Genomic DNA, 20,913 nt, shown 5'->3' on the forward strand with positions numbered 1-20,913 from the left:
CTGTGTGGCACTTCTGTGGTTGTGTTGTAGATTGTTCAGTTCCCTGCAGTGTTAAGCTGATACATGCAAGCATTTTGAAATGCTCAAACTGAAGAAAGTTAGGGATTGGGTACTATATATGTGCTAATAGGATCCTGGACCAGGGTCATCAGCCCCAACCCCTGTTACAAATAAGGCATCAGTGTGTCATTTCCCCCTGGGCTGACCACCACCCTTCCAGCAGTAATTCTGCTGCAGCTTTCGCTGAGCAATTCAGTTGTTGACAGCTTCAGGTTCCTTACAGGCTTCCCCGTACATCAGTGTGCCTACTTTGGGAGTCCTGTGGCTACCAACCCGTACATGTACTCGCTTTCCTGATATCTCTCCCTTTCATGTCACTCATGAAATCATACAGTTTCCAGCTCACACGCTGCAATCTTTCCAAACTGCTGTCTGCAACAAACTCAGTTTCCAGTCTGATGCTGTCCACGCTGTTCTCTTTGGCCAAAGATGAGATGGTGTGTTTGGGTATGTTAAAGCTGCAACACAGACTGGGCCTCTAAGTTCTTTACAGCTGTCCAGTCCCGTCAAACTTCTCATAGGACGTATTTTTCAATTTTGTACAAATACTTCATAGTCTCTGCTTGGTCCTTTTTAGCTTCATCATCTTTTCTGTGAATTTCTACTGTCATCATGTGTTGCAAAGGGAGTGTTAGGAACTGGATAGCCATGATAGCATGAGGTCTGCCCACTCTCCAGAGAAATAAACAATTCAAAACTTCGTAATGTGCAAGAAGGCCAAACATGCGTTATGTGAACTTGTTAAACACATTTATTGAGTTCTTGACAGTAACCAAACACAGTGAATGACCATTATAAACAAGAAAAAAGGCATTCCCTTTTACTTGGTCAGCTCCTGCTTTATCTGTAAAGAAAATATATTCCTTTCCACTACCAATTTACAGGGTTGAATTTGTCCCAATAATGGACTGAACAGGGAAAATGGCAATTTGAAACTGAGATGTTTCTGCTGCAATCTGCTTCTGAGCCTGGCCTGACTCCTGTTAATGATGGACCATACAGCACAGTCAAAGTAATGCTGGCTTTAACTGCATTTGCAATTGCCATTAACTCACTTTACTTGGCTGCAAACAAATAAATGATTTTTTCTTTTTTTTTTTTTAAAGAAAGAAAAACAAAGAATCTCACAAACAGTGCAGCCACAAATATTTAGAGGCTTATTTCAGAAAGAAAATAAACCAAAGCAAGTTTACTAAATTAATTTGTTAAACACATTTATTGAGTTGTTAATAGTAACCAACACAACGTATGACCTGTTGTAAAACAAGAAACAGAAAATGGATCAATTCTGATTTTGGCAAATCCTACTACAGATATGTGACAAAGAGGGAAATATTTCAATTTCCTTTATATTCTGCAGTGATATATTTACAATACTTATCTCTCAAAGTCTGTCCCTTTTTAATTAAATGAACAGAAGGATCATAATCTAGAAATAAGTTTCCTCTACAGTCTTCTTGTTCTGTCTTGTCAGTATCCATTAATGATTGTGAAATAATGAGAGCTTTCCAAGGATTACTTGGCACACAGAACACAACTCCACTTTGATGCTGCACCGAGCCACCTTTTTTCTTTTTTTCTTTTATTTTGAGGGAGAGGGGAAAGGAGGAAGAATTTCATATATACAAAGGCTGAAAAGTCTTTTTTTTTTTTTGTTTGTTTGTGAAGCTAAATTAGTTCAGGAAAACTGTATCAAAATTGTAATCACATTTACTGTAATATTGTCTTTTTACTTTTTTTTTTAAATTACCACCGATCATATGAATGAATTTTTAGTTGAGTTTCCAACATGGCAGCTTTTTTCCTACAGCATGCTTGCACATGCTGCCGCGAACCCAAAGAGAGAGTGAGGTTGGGTGCATTCTAGATTATGTCAATTCACAGTAGTAGCATTCCACTGAGGTTATGGGTTCTGCCTGCTCTGTCTTACTTGAGGAGCCATTCATTTACTGAAAGGAAAGAGAAACAAAAACAGTTATGCTTTAATAAACCCCACATATGAAACTGGCTAGATCTAATGCTCTTCTAGAAATTAAACACATCCAGAAAAAGCCAGGAGACTTGTTTTCCTCCTTTTCTTGGAAAAAGTATTGCATCTGAATGACAGTTTCTTTGTAGCACTGCAACACAGTCACCAGCCTTGCAATTATTGGCAAGAAGGAACTTTTACACTGCTATTGCAGGTAATAAAAGTGTATGTGCATAGGCTGAAAGATGCATAGGATGCTCAGTTGAGAACCCCCAGCTGTGGCAGCGTAAGGCTTTACCAGCAGGTGACTGAGTTGGTTCATTTATTTAGTGTCCACTGTGTAATAAAAAGGTTTCCAATCTGGGTGCGCATTATGGGGGTGCACCTCCAAAGTGAAATTTATTCTTTTGTGTGGGATCAGTTGGCATCAAGACTAGCTCATTCCCTGTTCTCTTTCCAAGTAGGTAACAGAACAAAATGCTCTTTGTAAGACTTTAAAATGAAGCTAGAAAGCTGAAGGCCTGTCACATCTGCTGTTGAAAAATACCAGATATCCCCAGCTGCTTTTTGTCATGGCTTTTCCTGGATGTTTCTGGGCAAATTTCCTCTTCAATGTCAAATACGCAATGTTTGACTCATACTGCTACTCCCACAAGATCTGGAGTTTCATTTGTGTTTATCTTTATGCTTTGTTACACACTTGGATTTTGCAAAGAAGAGACCTCAGTGTAATCATAGAAAGGGTTATTCTGGAGGTGGAACGTACCTCTATACTGTAGTTTCTGTGCTCTATTGTTTGGGCAATCTTTTCCCTGTAAACTAAAGTTGATATTGGTTCGGATACATCGATTGTTGAGAGGCTGGACTGGTCTGAAATTGTCGCTCATGCTCAGAAATATCTGTGATGGCTGATTCTGGCTTAGCAGTCGTAAAGAATGCATCTATACAAAATACAAAGCAAGGATTTTTAGTGCTGGTCTTTCCTGTAAGTAAACAACATAAAACACTATTAAATCAGCTACCTAATAAATCCAAGTTAAACAGTTTCACTGATTTGTAATCATAGGTGGGCTGAAAGAGTCAACTCGAAGTAAAACTTCCTTCTGCGGTCCTCTGTTTCTAAGCCCCATTTGAACCAGAAGTGGCTAGTTTTGTGTGGAGTAAATGCAAACGGTGTGAGGTGTCCTTGTCTGAGCAGGAAACAAATGGAGTAGAGTACTGGATGCTATCCATACTCTGCTATCTGGAGTGCTGCATTGATGAATGACAAGAGAATTTCCTAGAAGTTCAGTAGCTATTAGTGTAGCTTCCAGCTGAGAAGACACAGTTTCAGATGCTGATGCTCAAGAGCTGTATATGGCCATACATCCAGTCAGGATGGAAAGGGTAACTGACAGTTGTATTGCTGAGCTTCTGAAATTAATGATGTTAAAAAACAGATCTTCTCTCCTTTGACAAAAGTGTTTTTTGATAGTCTGTGGGATACGTATACACTTTTTCTAGTTACTTTGGCTTTCTTTTGAGATGGTTTCACAGATCAATAGAGAGGGAATTACTGGATCACCCAGGATTTCCAGGTTGTCCAGCCGTGATAAATGCAAACTACAAGCAGACAGCAATGGTTGTTGTACACATGGTGCAACTGTACCACAAGCATGTTCATTGGTTCAAGTCAAACCCTTTCATGCTTTGTGTAGGACACTAGAAAAAAAAAAATAATTCCCCCTGCAATTTGTTAAAAACAAACAAACAACAACAACAACAAAAAAACAACTAAAATATTTTGGTTAAAAAATATTAAATATATTTTCTATATCCATGTGTAGTTTGAATATTTAAGAGGCAGTGAGTTGATGCTTTCCTCTAGCTGGTAACTAAAAAAACCCACAAACACTTAATTTAAGAAATCCAGTAGCTTCATTTTACATACTGATAATCGTTAGTAGCTTGCAGGGAAAACGCGAGCTGTGAATTAGCTTTTCAGTCTGAGTACACAATAATTAGTAAGTATTCCATGAAATCAGTTTGCAGCACTAACGTTGGAGATGTAACTAACCAGTAAGCCATGACAAGGAGCAAGCGTCATGACTGGTGTAGGCTCCCGAAATACTCTGTTTTGTACAGTAATGTAACTAAAAATGTTTCACGTAGGAAATTGTTCAGGTTCCCTGTTGGAAAAGTTCAGAATGCACAGCATGGGTCTGTCTTTGTTTAACCATGTTATTCTTCCAAATTACTCTACTCATTTAGAAAAGAAAGTGCTTTCTCTGCATCTAGACAGAAGTGGGCAGAGAGAATATCATAACGATAAAACATCTCTTGGACTTCGTAAAGGCATCTTGTTTACACTGATAATACTTCAAATCTAAAGATATCATAGTTCTTTTATTTTCCCTCACTTCACTTCTCAGGCCAAGTTTCATCCCTTGTGAGCTTGGGACGGGCAGATTGTGGTTCAAGGGTTCCTTTGGGATTCTAGTATGTAAGAGAAACAGACTTAAGCTCAGCTCACTGTTCTGCAGGCAACTCATTGATGGAAGCTCTGGGGCAGCGTGCAATTGGTGTTGATTTGGTGGTTTTCTGATGTTAGGCCCTGGATTGTGAGCAAGTCATACAGAAATGCAGTCTTCATGGCTTTTCCACTGGTGTGTTTCCGCAGCAGTGTAATTTTGACTATGAATTGAATTGTATTCCTTTTGCATAATTTATTTGTCCCCTTTCTGCTAGGGTCGTCAATTTGTCAATCTGGCTTTTCTGCAGATACTCGCAATTTCTATCCTGCTGTCTTATTCTGTAGTAGGAAATACTGGCTGAGGGTTTTTTCTAGACAGCCCCATGTACTGGATCTCTCACATCAACATGCTATTGACGTGTGTAAACACAACTGTCACTCATGATTTGGCTGTTTTTTTCTGACCTTAGAATGGTCCGGGTTACCCTTTGTAATGGCAGTTATTTTTGTACAACACTGCTCTATTTGTTTTAGAATCCTCATGTGTTTATTCACAGAATTGTAACTTATCAGGAGACCATTTGGTTCAAACCCTTGCTGAAAGCAGGGCTCACTTCAAAGTGGGTGCTTGTACAGATATTTAGGTAGCTCTAAATAGTGAAGATTTTTATTTGCCAAAAGACTCTTCCTTGCTTTTGCAATCTGTAGAAGTTGCAAGCAGAGATCCATGCAGCAAAGGGTGGAATCTAATTTTATATATAAAGCCATAGACTTATGTTTAAAATATTCTTTATATCTAGACTAGATTAAGTAATTTTTAAATTAAAATTAAGTAATTTTTACCTGCATCCTTGTTATGTAGACAGGTTTGTTCATTATTATCCAACTTGCTGTTTCATAGCAGGGTGGAATTGTCATTGACCCATCGTATGTAATGAAACTAGAGGTCTCTGGATAAAGTTCCTCAATATTAAGCCCCTGTAGTAAGTATGCATCGTCTGGAGAATAAAGGGAGGAAAATAAAGATATAACAATAGATTTGAGGGGGGAGGAAAAAGTATTTACAGTTCTTATTTCAAAATATCATCATCAGTTTAATGATACATGAAACACAATTCTGAATGCTCCGGAGAGCATTGGACAAGAACAAGTCCCACGAATTCTGTCATCCTTCTTGGGTTGAATCCTACTCTTAGATGCCCAGCACACCCTCTGTGGCACATCACACAAGCATTCACAGTGTAACTCTGAACCTCCTTTAGGAACTGGAGTTAAATCCTTCTTGAAGTTATTGATTTAGATGCAGCAGTCTTTGGAGAAGACTCACCATACTTTGGAGTGCTTTACAATTTTTGTTCAGCAAGGCTTTGGGAAGGCCAAGAGTGTTAAAACTTCATTGCCTTTCTGCCACAGGAGGAAGTTGAGGTTAATGCATGATAATAAAGATGTTCAATGAAGCCTGGTTGCCTTTCGTGTGCGCGGTGGGGGGCGGATGCGGTGCTAGCTCACTCAGAATGCTAAAATCAGGGTGGAAAAGTATGCTGGAAAGCAGCTTACTAGGGTCCCTGCTTCCTTCATATGCCACTTGGGGAATTAATGAGGTATCCCTCTGCAACAGAATTCACTCTGTGGGCATCTACCAAAATATAATGAGATAGGGATATATCTGTTAAATCATCAAAATTCCTCAGTCTTTTTTATGCTACGCACATTATTTCCCTTGTGTAACGCTGGCCTATAATATTTTTGGCAGTGCTATCAAAGCTGGATCTCAGATTTTCCTGCCAAATCTTCATCTGTAGGAGTTCCTTAATAAGAAATACTTGGGGATAAACACGCTTAACTTCTGATATGCTACTGCTACCGTGCCTCTCAGAGAAAGCTGGACTGGTTACAAGTAGTAATGCTGTGCGATCTCTGCATGCTTTCACTTGCATGTAGTGTTCAATATGGCTTATTTGCAGAACAAGCACTGAAATGTGGGCAAGGAAGGCTGCCTTTTTAGGCAGTTCCCCTTTCAAGACACAGGAGAAGCTGGCATTGATTTTAATTGAAGACAAGGATGTAAAAATGAAGTAGATTACTGCTTAGACTAAAGAGAAATGTTTCAAGTCCATATTTTCAGTCAGTGTCAATAATTTAGGCATTCCTGCTGGATTCACTGGTGTTCTTAATGTGCTAGTCACTGTAGATTTAAACAGTTTTTATTTTTCATTTAAAAAAAAAGCTGATAAACAATTCCTTGGCTATTGGGAAAAGAAGATTGTAAATGGAAGCAAGGAAAGAAATATGATCAAGGAAGCATGTAAGAATGAAAAAGAAAATAGAAATTTAACTGGAATTTAACATATAGATGAAGGACAAAGCTTAGATGAGCAAAATGCTTGTCTCAAACTATCTAATGGAGGAACAAAAAGGACTCTGTACTGCGTTGGGCAAAAGAAAAATCCAAGTACAGAGGCAAAACAAATGTGACTTTTTTATTTTGACATAGTGTCGTTGACATGCTGCAGCCTTACAGGCTATACGTATTTGTGACTACAGCATCAGTTCAAGTGTCAAGGTGAGAGTGTAATATTTGCATCATGTTGGCCAGTGCCTTACAGCTATTTTGTGTTTAAAATGCATTTGTTGTTTTAGGAAAGATACTCTAGGCACGTCATTTCACGTTTATTAGCAGTACAGCCCTCTGCCACCTTCCTGCGCTTCAGGGTAGTTGCCGTGCCATATAGCTGGATGCCCACGTAAAGGGGGAAGTACTGGTTGTATCTTACAGGTGACTGGCACCTTTGTTAATGTGCTTAGCCTTTACTGTTCCATGGCCTTGGTTATCAAGTCTGGTTTTAAATCCCAAATTTTCCAGATGGAAGTACAGAAGTATTGCTATGGTACTGCAGAGCCAAAATGCTCTTACATTTTAACAGCTAGAGATGACTGAATACACCTGTGTCCTATTCATTAAAAACATTATTTGCACTGCAGCAGTAATTTTTCTAGAATTACATGAGAAGAGAATGAATGCTTTTTTTCAAGCCAGTGCCTGTTTTCCATGAGTCATCACGCTTCTTTCCCTTCCCCACACGAACATCCTGTTCATTATTTATGAGGCACGGAGACTGGTGTGTTAACTCCAAATGGCATGGAGTCAGTCTGAATAGATGGTTTCAAACTCTGAGAACCAAATCTGCTTTGTCATATCCATATTGACTTCAGTTGGACTAAAATGATTTAAGTAAGGTACAATTTGCCCTGAAATATTTACATGGGGATGGAAAGCTAACTAAAGATTAATGCATATTGATGATATGTATTTTTGGTGCATGTTACATTCTAGTTGACTAATTTGTATTCAGAAAAGTGCACAGATTATTAGCAATAGGTCTACTTATTGAAAGCAAGGTACAGAAGCAGATTTACTGCTGGCATTAGTGCAGGTAATCATGGGGATTTTGGAGTTGCTTTGCAGAGCATTAATGGAAAATGTAATTGAGTATTTTGATGGGGGCTTCTAACTTTTGCCTGTGGATTTAGTGTGTTTATGATATTCTGAGAATGACTAGCACTCCAGGGTGGAATATGGTAGGTAACAGCATGGGAGCAGTGTGGGGCATGGTGGTCCTGCTCATTCAGGCAAGTCCAATGTATGCCAGTGCCCTGAAGATCAGGAGAGGTGGTTTTCTCTCTTTGCCTTACTGATTTTTGGATTAGCTGCTAGGTTACCTTGTTTGCATGCTGAGGACCTGCAAAATGTACTGTGCTCCTTGTGTTAGCCATCTTCCCCACCAGCTTCCTGCAGTAGAGCTGCATCAAATCTGATTAATTGCCTCTGTGTTCACTTGGAGGGTGTTTAAGGAGAGTCAGTGGATTATACCAGATGTCAAAATCCATCAGGTGAAATTAAAGGGAAACCGAAGAAGAAAGTATCACTTAAGGAAAAAGAAAAATGTCTGTGAATGAAATTAGTTTGGCTAAGTAAAAGTGGTACTCATTCATCCCTGTATGGGGGTTATATTCCCAGCAGAAGTCAGAAATCTCCCTGGGAATGGCCTGAGAAGATTACAGAACAAACATTTGGTTATCGCTTTTCACATGAAGAGCTCTGCTCTTTTCCTTTCCCAACATCTTAATAAAAATTTCCTGTACTGGAACTGAAGCAGAACTGGGGGAGTTGTATTAATACTAGGCTGCAACACTTCAGTGTGTTGTCTTTTTTTTTTTTTTTTTGATATTTCCTGCAAGTTTGTGGTTCAAGATGGTTGAAAACAGTGGGGTGATAGCTTGCCAGTAATAAACCTCCTTTACTAAACCTGCTCAGCCTTTACTAGATTCTCAGCATCATCCCTCTCCACAGCCCACACTGTTTATCTTGATCTGCTTGTGCCTTGGGGTGATTCCTGAACTCATGAACTCTTCTTATACAAACTACATTTCATTAGATTTCAATTTCATTTACATAAAGGCCTCTGACAACTTTCTTAGCAAATAATAGAAATCCTCTTTTATCCCTAGATTTGTAACAGGTGTGTGGGGTTTGCTTTCATAGCAAAAACGTGTGTTCTGTTTAAAGCACCAGTACTTCTGGGGTTGCTGTCATTCAGTTAATATATTCCCTATTTGATTCCTAAGTTCATAGGATAATTCAGAAAGGGACACTAAATAGAATAAAGGGTAAGGAATGTAGAGATCCGCAGTTATTGAACTCTGCATCAGAGTCTCTCCATTTACCAGCCTGCACAAGTCGCACAGACCCAGGCTGAGAGTAGCAGCGACTGCCTTGAATGTCCAAGGATCGTCCCCCTGTACTCAGCTCTGGTGAGGCCGCACCTCGAGTACTGTGTTCAGTTTTGGGCCCCTCGCTACAAGAAGGACATCGAGGTGCTTGAGCGGGTCCAGAGAAGGGCGACGAAGCTGGTGAGGGGCCTGGAGAACAAGTCCTACGAGGAGCGGCTGAGGGAGCTGGGCTTGTTCAGCCTGGAGAAGAGGAGGCTCAGGGGCGACCTTATCGCTCTTTTTAGGTACCTCAAGGGAGGCTGTAGCGAGGTGGGGGTTGGCCTGTTCTCCCACGTGCCTGGTGACAGGACGAGGGGGAATGGGTTTAAGTTGAGCCAGGGGAGTTTTAGGCTAGATGTTAGGAAGAACTTCTTCACTGAAAGGGTTGTGAGGCACTGGAACAGGCTGCCCAGGGAAGTGGTGGAGTCACCATCCCTGGAAGTCTTCAAAAGACGTTTAGATGTAGAGCTTAGGGATATGGTTTAGTGGAGGGCTGTTAGCGTTAGGTTGGAGGTTGGACTCGATGACCTTGAGGTCTCTTCCAACCTAGAAAATTCTGTGATTCTGTGATTCTGTGATTCTGTTTCAGACAGCTGAGCTTTTACTGCTTGTGACAGGAGCTGTGGGAGCTCAGTCCTTCTGGCAACCCACTGAAACGTGAACCTTGAGAAATTAGGAGTCGTATCTCCAGATATCTGGATCTTAAGCTTTTTCGGAATAATCTGTTAAAATTGGAATACTGTTCACTTGTTATCTATAATGTAGCTAAAGATTGAGTTTGAGGAAATTCAAAATTTTAGAGCTCTTCTGTCTAGCTGGCTATGCGTGAGTATTTTAGTGGAGAAGGATAAGCCCAAATTTCAATGAAGAGTTTGGGGAAGGTAAATTGTTACTGCTCTTCAGCTATGCCCAGTGTTTGCTTACCACTGTTCTGAAAGAACGGTAACTTATCCTCTCCAATATCACACTTGAAGTAGAATATTAAAGCAGGTTTTCTTTGGAGAGATTCATATAGCTTCTGAGCAAAGTCTGTTTGAAAGAATCCTCGTTTCAACTAGTTCAAAGTGGTGTGATCACAGAATAAAATAAGCATTTGAAACCTGCTTAAAAGTTCCTTGGGGTCCACTTTACCTCACTGTAACCATTAATTATCTGAGAGTAGAAATTCCCCTTTCAATCTACATTGCCCATGGAAATTTCATGCAGCATAGACCCTCATTTTTTTGCTGTTATTTTAAAAGAAAAAAAAAATCAGCAAAAACCATGCAACTTTAGTTATGTTATTACCTGTCCTGACTCTAAAGCTATTCTCTGCTTACCATTTTCTCCGCACCCCTATGGAGCCTGCTGCGTATTGCCTTCAGGAGTGCACCCCTAAACCACAACCTAAAAACCTCCAGCTGCTAAAAGCAGAACAGAAATCCTTGCACCGTAAGAAGTCAAATTAGTTTTCAGCAATGATGCTATAATCCATCACACAAGACAACTGCAAAATTACTTTTGATAACACTCTCACGTTCCCAATTTGCACGAAAAAGCTCCCAGTCAATACTTGTTACTACAGTAAGTAACCCAGTGCTCTGCAGAATGGGGTCTCTGTTGTATCCACCTAAGTTTTCCCTTTAAGACACACCTGTTAGTGGTAAGTGGTTAGGAATTAGAGCAGTTCCAGTACACTTGGATTTAGCAATCTGTTACGCATTCATCTCAATGTGAAATTTAGCAAACCAAAATTGTGTGATTGGAATTGCATTTTCTTTTAGAGAGACAAAGCAACCAAGGAAAGCTGTTAGGATGCAACCAGTTCCAGTGTGAAGATGCGGCTGCTTATAAATGCAGCACAAAAAGAAAATATTTTGCAGTGGAAGAGATGTGCTTGCATGCTTGTGGGGATGATGGTTGCACACTCATTCATGCAGCAAAGGAAAGGTGCTGCTGGTTCCTTCCAGCCCTGTGGGGTGTCATATCCATGCCTGTGGCCTCTCCTCTGCTCTGAACCACCATGAGTTGTCTAGTCTTTGTTCTGCAGGCTAGCTCTTGGAGCATGTGTAGCCCAGGAGCACAAGAAAAGCTGTGGTAACCGTGTAGATGAATGAGATAGGGTTGCTGTGAAGAGAAAGATGAGGCAGGAGCCTTCTCTTGCTCAGTGTGTAAGACCTGGCAGGTCTGTGTGTGTGTACATGGGGAAAGTAGCTTTCTCAGTGGTCCTCTGTCAGATCTTCTGGCTGCTCCACAGGAAAAAGCCAGGAATACATAATTATGTAAGAGCCTTAAAAAGCACTTACAGCCTTGACCATGGTTTTCCCTGTCCCTCCCCGCAGCAGCGCTGTCAGGCAAGAAGCTCTTACAGAACAGTATTAGGGTGTGTTTTTTTTTTTTTTGGTAAGAAATCAAGACTGGCAGTCTAAAATCTGGGCTAATCTCCTGCTGCTTCTATGCAGAGAAGAAAACACTTCATGCAGCTACAACAATCTGGAAAAAAATGTTCTCAGGAGAATCCTCTGTCACATTCCTTCCTGTAGGTATTGTGGAGAAAAGAGCTTTATCGTAATAGCAGCCTCTTATTTTCAAAAAGACGTACCAAGGTTTGTTAAATGGAAGGCGAAATTAGATACAATTAAATGGGAAGAAGTGCATGTTTATAGTAGAGGGCATGGAACTGCCTGCTTCAGAATGGAGTTAGATTTGCTCCGTTCCTCAAATTCTGTATCATGAGGCAAGATTCAGTCTTTCTGCTGTTCTTTTGCTCAGGAATTAGTGGGTAAAATTCTGAGCTTTCACTCTACATAGGTTTCTAATACATATTTTTTTCTTTACATTGTAGGATTGTAATCTTAGTTTTGCAGGGATTGGAAAAGATAGAGTCCAGGCAAAGAAACCTGACTGCATACTTGAGGGAGGTGTGCAGAAACCTATCCAAACACTTCCATCATACCGAGTTCAGGGACTTTTGTGGAAATTAAATGGAATTTTTTGAGTTCTCTGGAGGTTCAGATATGAAGACGTAAACTGTGTATAGACTGATAGAGCTGGGAACTAAATCCTGCAGTCCTGACATCCAGTCTAATTCTAGTTATGAACAACTCTGTCCTACTCTTTGTAGACATGGCAGAGTTTTATAATATTTTTATTTGCTTATTTTGCTGTGTAGTTTTACTGTATCATTTAGCTTATTAACTTAATGGCTGCTTGGAATTCAAGTGAATATTTGACAAAGGGAATAAGGTTTTCAGGAGAAAAGGTTTAATTTGTTCCATTGAGATCTATGTATTTTTCATGACTTTTTCTAAATTACCCTAATTTTCACTGACATTTAAGCTCCAGTTTTCCACATTTAATATACTAACATGGAATTATTGAGCATTATCAGTTGAAGGCTTTCTAAATGTGAATACAACAAATATATATGCTATGTTGATGACCTCTTTATATATCCATTATGTGCAGCAATAGTTAAATAGAGATGACATTTTTCTGAACAAAATGAAAGTGTTAATGAGTATTAAATCCACAGTTGCATGTTAAAATAGGTAATGATGCAGCATCTTGACATAATTTGATTTGAAATAATCCATGTTGCTTTGCATGTTATTTTTGCTGCTAACAGTAAGCAGTTTCTCCTGAGTATTCTGTGAGTATAGTGTGCATATATATTTGTTAAATATAATTTCATTACTTTATTGCTTGTTCAAACATAAAATAGGCTTTGAAATTCAAAATTCCCTCCATGAACTGATGACCTTGGATTTCTTCAAGTTCCCAAGTTTATCACAGAGTCACTGGTGATACAAGCTTTGTGATTTTTTCCCGTAATGAAGAGTCTCTTACTTCAGTGGATCACTAAATACGATATCTGATACTAAAAGCACAGAGCTGTTAGCTAACGTAAATGAAAAGACTTACTTTTATACGTTATTCTTGTTATAGTGTCTCTGTTAAGCATACGATTTAGAAATGGATTTGATGATTCAGATACCTGCAGAAGAGAAAAATGTACAGTGTCAAAACCTTCAGAGAAGCATGCCTTTTCTGCCAATGTAGCTGGGCTTTGTCCCTTTCCTCTATCATAGGACCCCAGTCTACTAGGAGATGCTTACTTGTAATTGTATAATTCATGTTTCGTAAAGAATACCGAACTTGTGGAATCAGTAACTTCAGTCAGAGCCACTCAGCTGTTATGCTTATGTTTATGATATTAGCTGTTATGTTTATGATATTAGCTGTTATGTTTATGATATTAGTTTTTTTCTTTCAATGTTATCCCTTATACCTTTTCATTTTCCTTACGTTACTTTGAAAGTGCTTTTGAGCAGGGATTGTGTGTTCAGTTCCCAGGGTGATGCTGTCTCAGGGTTCTAGATCAGAGCCCCCAGGCACTGCAGTTATTTAATGAGGAGTCCAGGTCCTAGATTTGCAGTTTGTGGGAAATGTACATTGCCTGCTGTAGGTGTTGATAACGTTAAATACTTACTTTCATAAATATGGAAACTACCACCAACCCATTAGGACTCTTTGCAGCTTCTGTGACATTTGTGTACAGCTCATGGTTGTAGTGGATTAGTTGAACCTAGAAAACAGAGAAGGGAAACATTACAATTAAACAGTAGTAAATCATTCCATACGCTGTTTGCAAATACTCTATGTACACCACTTGGTTTGTATTAGGATCCCATCTACGTTCAGGATATTTTGTAACAGTGCAATTTTTCAGAGATTTGCAGCATGCATGATTTTAATAATTTCAGTTACCATCTGGCTTCAACTGGCACAGCACCAACATGTTTTCTTCTAAATTGCCAGTAAGTGAATTTACCCACATCAAGTTATGAATTGCACTGCAGGGGTTGACATCATTTCCCCATTGCAACAGCACTTGCCATAGGCATCAAGTAATCCGTACTTTTCAGCCTCAAGCCAAACACAGGGGAGTCAGGGGTTGATATATTTGTAGAAACATATGGGATGCAGGGTTGGAACTGTTTAAAGCAGTACTTGCAGAATTCAAAATACTAATATTCATTGGCTCCAGATTCTACAAACTTCGTTACAAAAGCTCCTACAGTTAGGTGCTTACTGTATTATTGTTAACCAGGTTCTCCTTAGCTCCTACAGCTTCCCTTCTGCTTGTTAGCTTTATAATTTGCTGGAATTCATCAGAACATGTATTTTAGTTTATGAAGGTATAGTTCATCTCTCTCTCTGAGTAGAAATACATTACCCAGAACAATGCTATTTTCACTTTTTTCTGAGACCACTGGAAACAGTTACAGTATACATTGCAATTAGTAGTTTTTTTTTTTTTTTTTTGAGCTGACCAACTTTAATGAACTCATGTGAGGCAGATAAGTACTTCTAAGAAATCGAAAGACTATTTAGCTTTACTTAGCCTGCAGATACATTATCTAGTTTTCAGATGTCCATTAGAAAAGAAAGGTCATTGTTCTGTTCATTCAGAATCACAGCAGCCTGATGCATGTATTTAAAAACCAGGTACGTTTTCCATCTACTGGTGTAAACCAGATTGTTGGTCCAATGTAATCTGTAGACTTGATTTAAATCTGGTAGTCGATGGCCAAAGACTAATGCTTGTAGCAAAGAAATATTACCATATAGGGCTTTCCATGTTTGTGATGAGGAAGAAACTTCTTCCTCTATACAACAAACTAATCAACAACAACAACAACAAAAAACACCACAAAATCCAAACCCACTGAACTGTCATCTAGTGACAACACTGGTGATTTTGCCTTTTGGATGAATGTGATATCTGGAGCATCACTACTGTAAAGCAGAATACAACTGCAATGATTTCTCGAGAAGAATGACCTCCCTATATAATCTGCAATGTATGTTCAAATTACAAAGACAAAGCCTTGCTATCCAGATATGTTCACCATCATGTATGCTAGAAGTGATTGGAATGATAACAGCATCCCAAGTTATTTGTAACCTACACCATTATTATCTCAGTCTATGACAAGTTGAGGAAAAAATGATGCCTGCAAACTCTGGGAGTATTCAGACAGTTCTACTTCCTATGCTCTGCCCTGACTGTAAAATGTATTTTTCATATGTTATATGCCAGTTACTCAGAATCAGATCTTATAGGAAGGATTTCCTAATGTAAAAATCCCTCAAGACTTGTTTGCCCCCTATCCCTCAATAATGCAGTTTTAGCACTTGGGCACTGATGCAAAAAGGGCAGTGGAAATTCAGAAAGAAAAGAGAATATTTGTGTTAATAAGATTAGATCTTTGGCACATAGCTTTATTATTTACAACTAATGGCTCACAGACAACAAAAAAAATAATAATAAGGTAAGGGTCAAGATTACTGCTAGCATGTGTTAATTTTGGTTACTTCTGTCCTCATTGGATTGGGAACTGTTGGTTGACCTTTTTACAAATCACACAGTAGGCATTTTTTAAGGCAAACAAACCAAAATGGAACAAAAAAGTAAAAATGTCAAAGTAGCCAATGAAGTCATTACTAAATTCTGACAGCTAGGAAGCAGGACGAATGCAGTAAGTTTTCTAAAGGTCTTGTGAAGAATTACAGCATTTATTGTATAGCACAGAGACATTGCAGACTCTCTTGTGAATTACTGAGGAAATAAGGGATGAAGTCTGCTTTAGACTTGAACTGCTTCTGCACAAAGTTCCGGAATAACAATGGATTAGATAAGCTTGGTTTATCTAACAAACCAAACTGTTTAGTGCAGAAATGGGTAAAAGGAAGGACCACGTTCTTTTTCCGCCCTAAGAAACACTGAGTCAATGTCAAGCTCTCATTTTTACTGGTGGGACTTCTGGAAATACAATGCCTAGCGTATATTTGCCACGTACAGGATGATACCTGTCTCAGACCCATGGCAAGGACTCTAATGCGTGGTGCAGTTCTAGGAGGACACGTGGTGCTGCAGTCAGCAGTATGGGGGTGCAGCAGTGCCCTGGCTCCGGTGGAGACCTCTCTTAACATCAGCAACACACCACTCAGTCTGTGCAAAGCTGGCATGCTGGCTGCAGGCAGTCCATAGGTGGTTGTGGGAATGAGTTAACACACTTGAACTGATTAGAAATTAGAATAGATACTTCCTTTGCAGATCCCACAGTGATCTCTCCACTTTTACAAGGAAAATAGTTATCAGAGAGCTTTGTCATCCTTTACCAGTGCTGCAAGTGGATTTCATACCATTTTTTTCCACTCCTGCAGGTCTGTATGCCTCTGCCCCACTCCACCTGTCCTTATCACAGCTCAGACTGGTTCTGAACAGTTTTGGAGAGTGCATTTGAGAAACCTGATTTCACTACAGTTTGAGGTCTCCCCTCACATTGTTGTTTCTCAAAGCACCTAGTGCTGAATGAAGACTTTTTTTCTTCCAAGAACTGTCACATGCTTTATGTTAGAGTTGTATCCTTCCTCCCTGCACCTGAATCAATTTTAAAGCTGTTTCCATGGCACCGTGGTTAAGTTCATTAGTTTTTTTAATTAAAAAAAAAGAAAGAATGAAACAAGATTGCCCATGCAAGGAGACAATTTTCAAAGTTTCTCACATGGAGGAACAGACTGCTTTAAACAGGTACAAATGAATAAAAGTATCTTAGATATAGAATACTATATGCAGGATTAAAAATATAATTCCCTATTAAACTCTTTCTTTCCAGAATGATTTCTTCTAAACTGCCTGAAATACCTGTAATCTTGCAGTCTGCATTAAATATTATTAGTTTTTTCTATGAAGGTGAAACCACACAACTAAAATTACTTGTATGTGAAAATCTCCCTTTTCCAAATGATGACATTGGATTAAAAACAAAACACAACAAGAGCAAACTTGTGGTACTGGAAGTCCCCTTTGGTTCGAACGCCTTGAGTTTCAAGGCTCAAACACAATAAAAAATCTTGTTATAAGCTATTGATTTTCTTTGGAAGATTCCCCCTTTAAGATTAATTTGCCACAGAACAACTTATAGCTCTTTGTTTTCCTCAAGCAATAGAAGTTCTATTTTTCAGGGAGTAGAGAATTAAGATTAATTACTCTCATTTTAGCCGATGAAAATCCAGAGTGTGCCCTTGTTCCATCACCCAAAAATGCGCACTGGACCAGGAGCAGACACAGCACTTTTTTAGACAGCTGATATTGGCGGCGCTGGGAATGTCAGCAGGAGCTGGCTGCAGTACGGTAGGGTTAATTACTGAGCGTGCACTCCTCAGCCCCGTGGGCAGCATCTCTGGGGCAAAGTAACAGAGGCTGATTCTGTGGCTTCTCCTCTGGCTGCTGTGGGGAAAAATCTACCTCCCTTTCTCAACACACATGTATGTGTGTTTGGAAGGGTAATAACCTCTTTGCCTATGCTTTGCTGAAGGTCAGCCCTAGGCTCGTAGTACTCGTATTGTTTGCATGGTACTACTTTTCCTCTGCAATGCATTTGGGTTTTTTGATCCTTCACCCAGGTGAAATGTGCATCTTGGGGCTGAGCTAGCGGCAGGATGTCTTCCATGTGGCATTTGGCCAAGGCTCCGTGGCTTAGCAGAAGGAGGCAGATTGCTGTGGTGATGATCATGGGTGCTAAAGATTCCAGGGGTTGTTTTCACCAATCTTTTGGCAATTTTTCCAACTTGACCAAAAAGCTTTTGTAATTACAGAGCTCTGTTCTAGGATGCATGCGTAACACTTCTATGAACGTCACATCACTGCAGTGAGGTATGGAGAAATACAAATTTAGGATATCACAGCATCGCTTTTTTTTTTTTTTTTTTTTTTTTTTTGAAAGTCCTGTTAGGAGTAATAGAAATAGCCTTTATTCTCTCCTGGAAATGTTATAATTGAGTGCATAAACATTTTGATTGGTAAATGACAAAGGTTCTAAACCGGGAAGTGAATGGCAGCAGGGAATGGCTAATCTGTAACTGTAACATTTGTATTATGCTGTGCTACCTGTAAAACTGTTGAGACAACTGATTGAGAGTGAGCACAAAGCACATTTCTAGCACAGTAGGGAGCAAAAGCAAATGAAATTGCTCAGGAAGACGAGTTCAGTGTTTGTTTTGATTCAGTGGCCAAGATCTCATTAAGGAAAATAATTATACGTTTTTGATTATGTAAAGTTAAATAAAAAGAGGAAAGGTTATGTAATTTTCGTGTGGCAGATGTCTACTAACTAAAATAATTTTGGGTAAAAAATGAGTTTAAAACTCATTAATAGTGTTAGATAGTCCCATGTTAAAATATATTTGCCATTACAGCTTTTGTCAAACAATTTGGAAAGAGCAGTATCAGCATATCACCTTAGAGTTATTTAAGGCATTATTTTTGTCAGTCCAATCAGGTGTCAGATCTGAGGTCCTCACTTTGTGAGAGAATCATGAAATTATAGGAGAGGCTTCGTTGGAAGGGACCATTAAAGATCTTAACGGGACATAGTCCAAGCCCCTGCCAGGAGCAAACCAATTCTCTTCAGTGTCCAGATTCTAGGATGTGTAATTTGCGTGGCCAACAAAAATGTCTTTAGATTCGTCTTAATTAAATTAGGTGCACCTCGTGCTTCGTGGAAAGTTATAGCACCATCTGTGAGAACACAAACCAGGCTCCTCAGAACCCATAGTCCTGATTTCTCTTGTTTCGCTGGACCAGTGCCTGGCAGTGCTCCACAAACGTAGTGTTACAGGGCGAATGCTCCCGCGTTTGGCAGGTGCTGGAGAACTTTACAGCAGAACAACAGGGCTAAGTATCTCGTGGACTATTCAAGAAAGAAAGAAGTTCACTGCAGTTTGTTCATGTTTAGGCTTTGGAGATGGATGTTATTGTTGTATCTTCCTGAATTGCTGTAATGCTCAAACCCTGTTTGTTCCCACACACTCCCTCCCATGTGAGGAGAATAGATTAAATGTGTCCATGTTTAATTACTGCATTTTGGTGGTTGCTCTTGGCCTGCTCAAGGCACAAGTCATTGCAACTGAAGTGGAGCAAGAACTTGGACTCTGGGCCAGTTTCAGTCCCTTTTTGCTTTCAGTTTGCCTGTTCAAACTAACAGCTGGAGAGCTGGGCTGGTAGCAGGCTCAGAAGAATGTTGTTAAAACAGTTTAAGAAGATAAAAATTAAGATTTGTAGTTATTCTTCTCGGGGAAAAAAAAAAACAGACATCTGTTTTCATGCACGAGATACTCTACCAAGAAATGTTGGTACCTGCCAAGCCAGTATTGCCCCATACTTATTAATTAACCCATAACTGTACCTGTCCTATTTCACGTGTCTGAGCCCACAGCAGTGAGGTGATGTTACGTGGTTGTAAATTGGCAACGTAAATTTAATGTGACCATGTAGACTTCTAGCAGTTCACTCTAGCATTTTTTTTCAGAATACTGTGGTTTGAACATTAAAATCAGTTTAGAAGATTTTAGTTTAAAGCAACTTCGGAAAAGTGCCTGAACCATTTGTTTTAAATAATTTTTTCTCTCTTTTCTATCAAAACTCAAGTTCTTTAGGCTGTTGCTGAGAAATGTTGTTGTTGTTTTTCTGTACTGCTTTTGACAGTCATTTCATGATTTAGAAGAAATGCCTAGAAAATAGTGGTTTAATAGAAAGACTTGTCATCTGCGTTTATAGCAATATGCCAGCAATTTTATCCTAGATAAATAATAAAAAAAAAAAACAATTCTCTTTTCTTTAAAAGACTAAGGCTAAGCACACAAGACAGGAATTCAGTTTTCTCTTGTTTATGAGTAGATAACTGCATAGAAGCACATGCAGAGAGATGCAACAATGCATTCTGCAGTAAAGTGGAAATGCGGTTTCGAATTAACTGTACCTGGCTGTGAAATCTGCTTTCCTAGAAATAATTATATCCTAGGAATGAGCACTTAAACAGCAAATGGTGTCTAACATTTCATTAGACCAGTTGGTAACAAGGATGAGCGTGTAGTACCTCTGTTCAGCAAATGGTACCCGGTGGGACTTAGCCAGGGCTCCGCTGGAAGGAGCTAACGCTGTGTTCTTTTCAGCATATGACTTTTTTTTTTTTAAAGTAACATCTGCTCCGTTAGGTTTAAAGTAATTATCTCTAGTCGCAGACATACAATTGAAAGGTAAGTAAGAGTCGTGAGGTTTTGGGGGCATCTGTTCAAAGGTGCTCAAGCTGGGTGTTTTATTGTACTTCCAAAAGAGAATGTTGCAAGTCGGATCTGAAGCAGACCAGCCCTTTTGGCTGCCGACTTGGTATTTTACAACTATGTAGTTACTAATAGAGAAAAATATACTTATTCCTTCTGCCCTCCAGTTCAGTAGATTGTTTATAAACAAATTGCAGCCAGAAAATAAAATAAAAAATCAACATTGACCTGAACGAAGTGTAGAGGATCTAAAAGTATTTCTTTTTTTAAATCTTTTAGTGTGCTCTTATTTCTTTTGTAAGCCTCACTCTAATGGATTTGCGAACAGGAAAATAAGCTATTTTAGCCGATATTCAAAACATGCTTTTTCTATAGGACTACAGTAAAAAGTACAAATTCACCAGCTTAAGAGGCCAGATGAGCTGTTCATGCCTCAGAATTTATTAGGACTTTTCACCTATTTGCTAACACCAAAAAGTTAAGTAAATGATAGGCTAAAAAAATGATTGCAAAAGGCGACAGATTGCTGCCATCCAAATGCTGCCAGAACTGT

General features: G+C 39.2%; 1 protein-coding gene across 1 annotated transcript in view; it reads right to left on the reverse strand.

The window, feature by feature from the left end:
- Positions 1-887: 887 nt before the first annotated feature.
- Positions 888-20,913, reverse strand: part of CA10 (carbonic anhydrase 10) — a 200,911-nt gene continuing 180,885 nt past the window's right edge. Inside the window, exons 7-11 of the mRNA XM_082774689.1 lie at positions 13,723-13,818; positions 13,155-13,227; positions 5,325-5,479; positions 2,796-2,970; positions 888-2,009 (exon numbers count right to left, since the gene is read on the reverse strand). Coding sequence (XP_082630815.1) covers positions 1,987-2,009; positions 2,796-2,970; positions 5,325-5,479; positions 13,155-13,227; positions 13,723-13,818 — 522 coding nt within the window. The 3' untranslated portion in view covers positions 888-1,986. The remainder of the gene's footprint in view (positions 2,010-2,795; positions 2,971-5,324; positions 5,480-13,154; positions 13,228-13,722; positions 13,819-20,913) is intronic.

This window comes from Aythya marila, assembly GCF_965140915.1.
Source record: "Aythya marila genome assembly, chromosome: 18".
NCBI classification, from domain to species: domain Eukaryota; kingdom Metazoa; phylum Chordata; class Aves; order Anseriformes; family Anatidae; genus Aythya; species Aythya marila.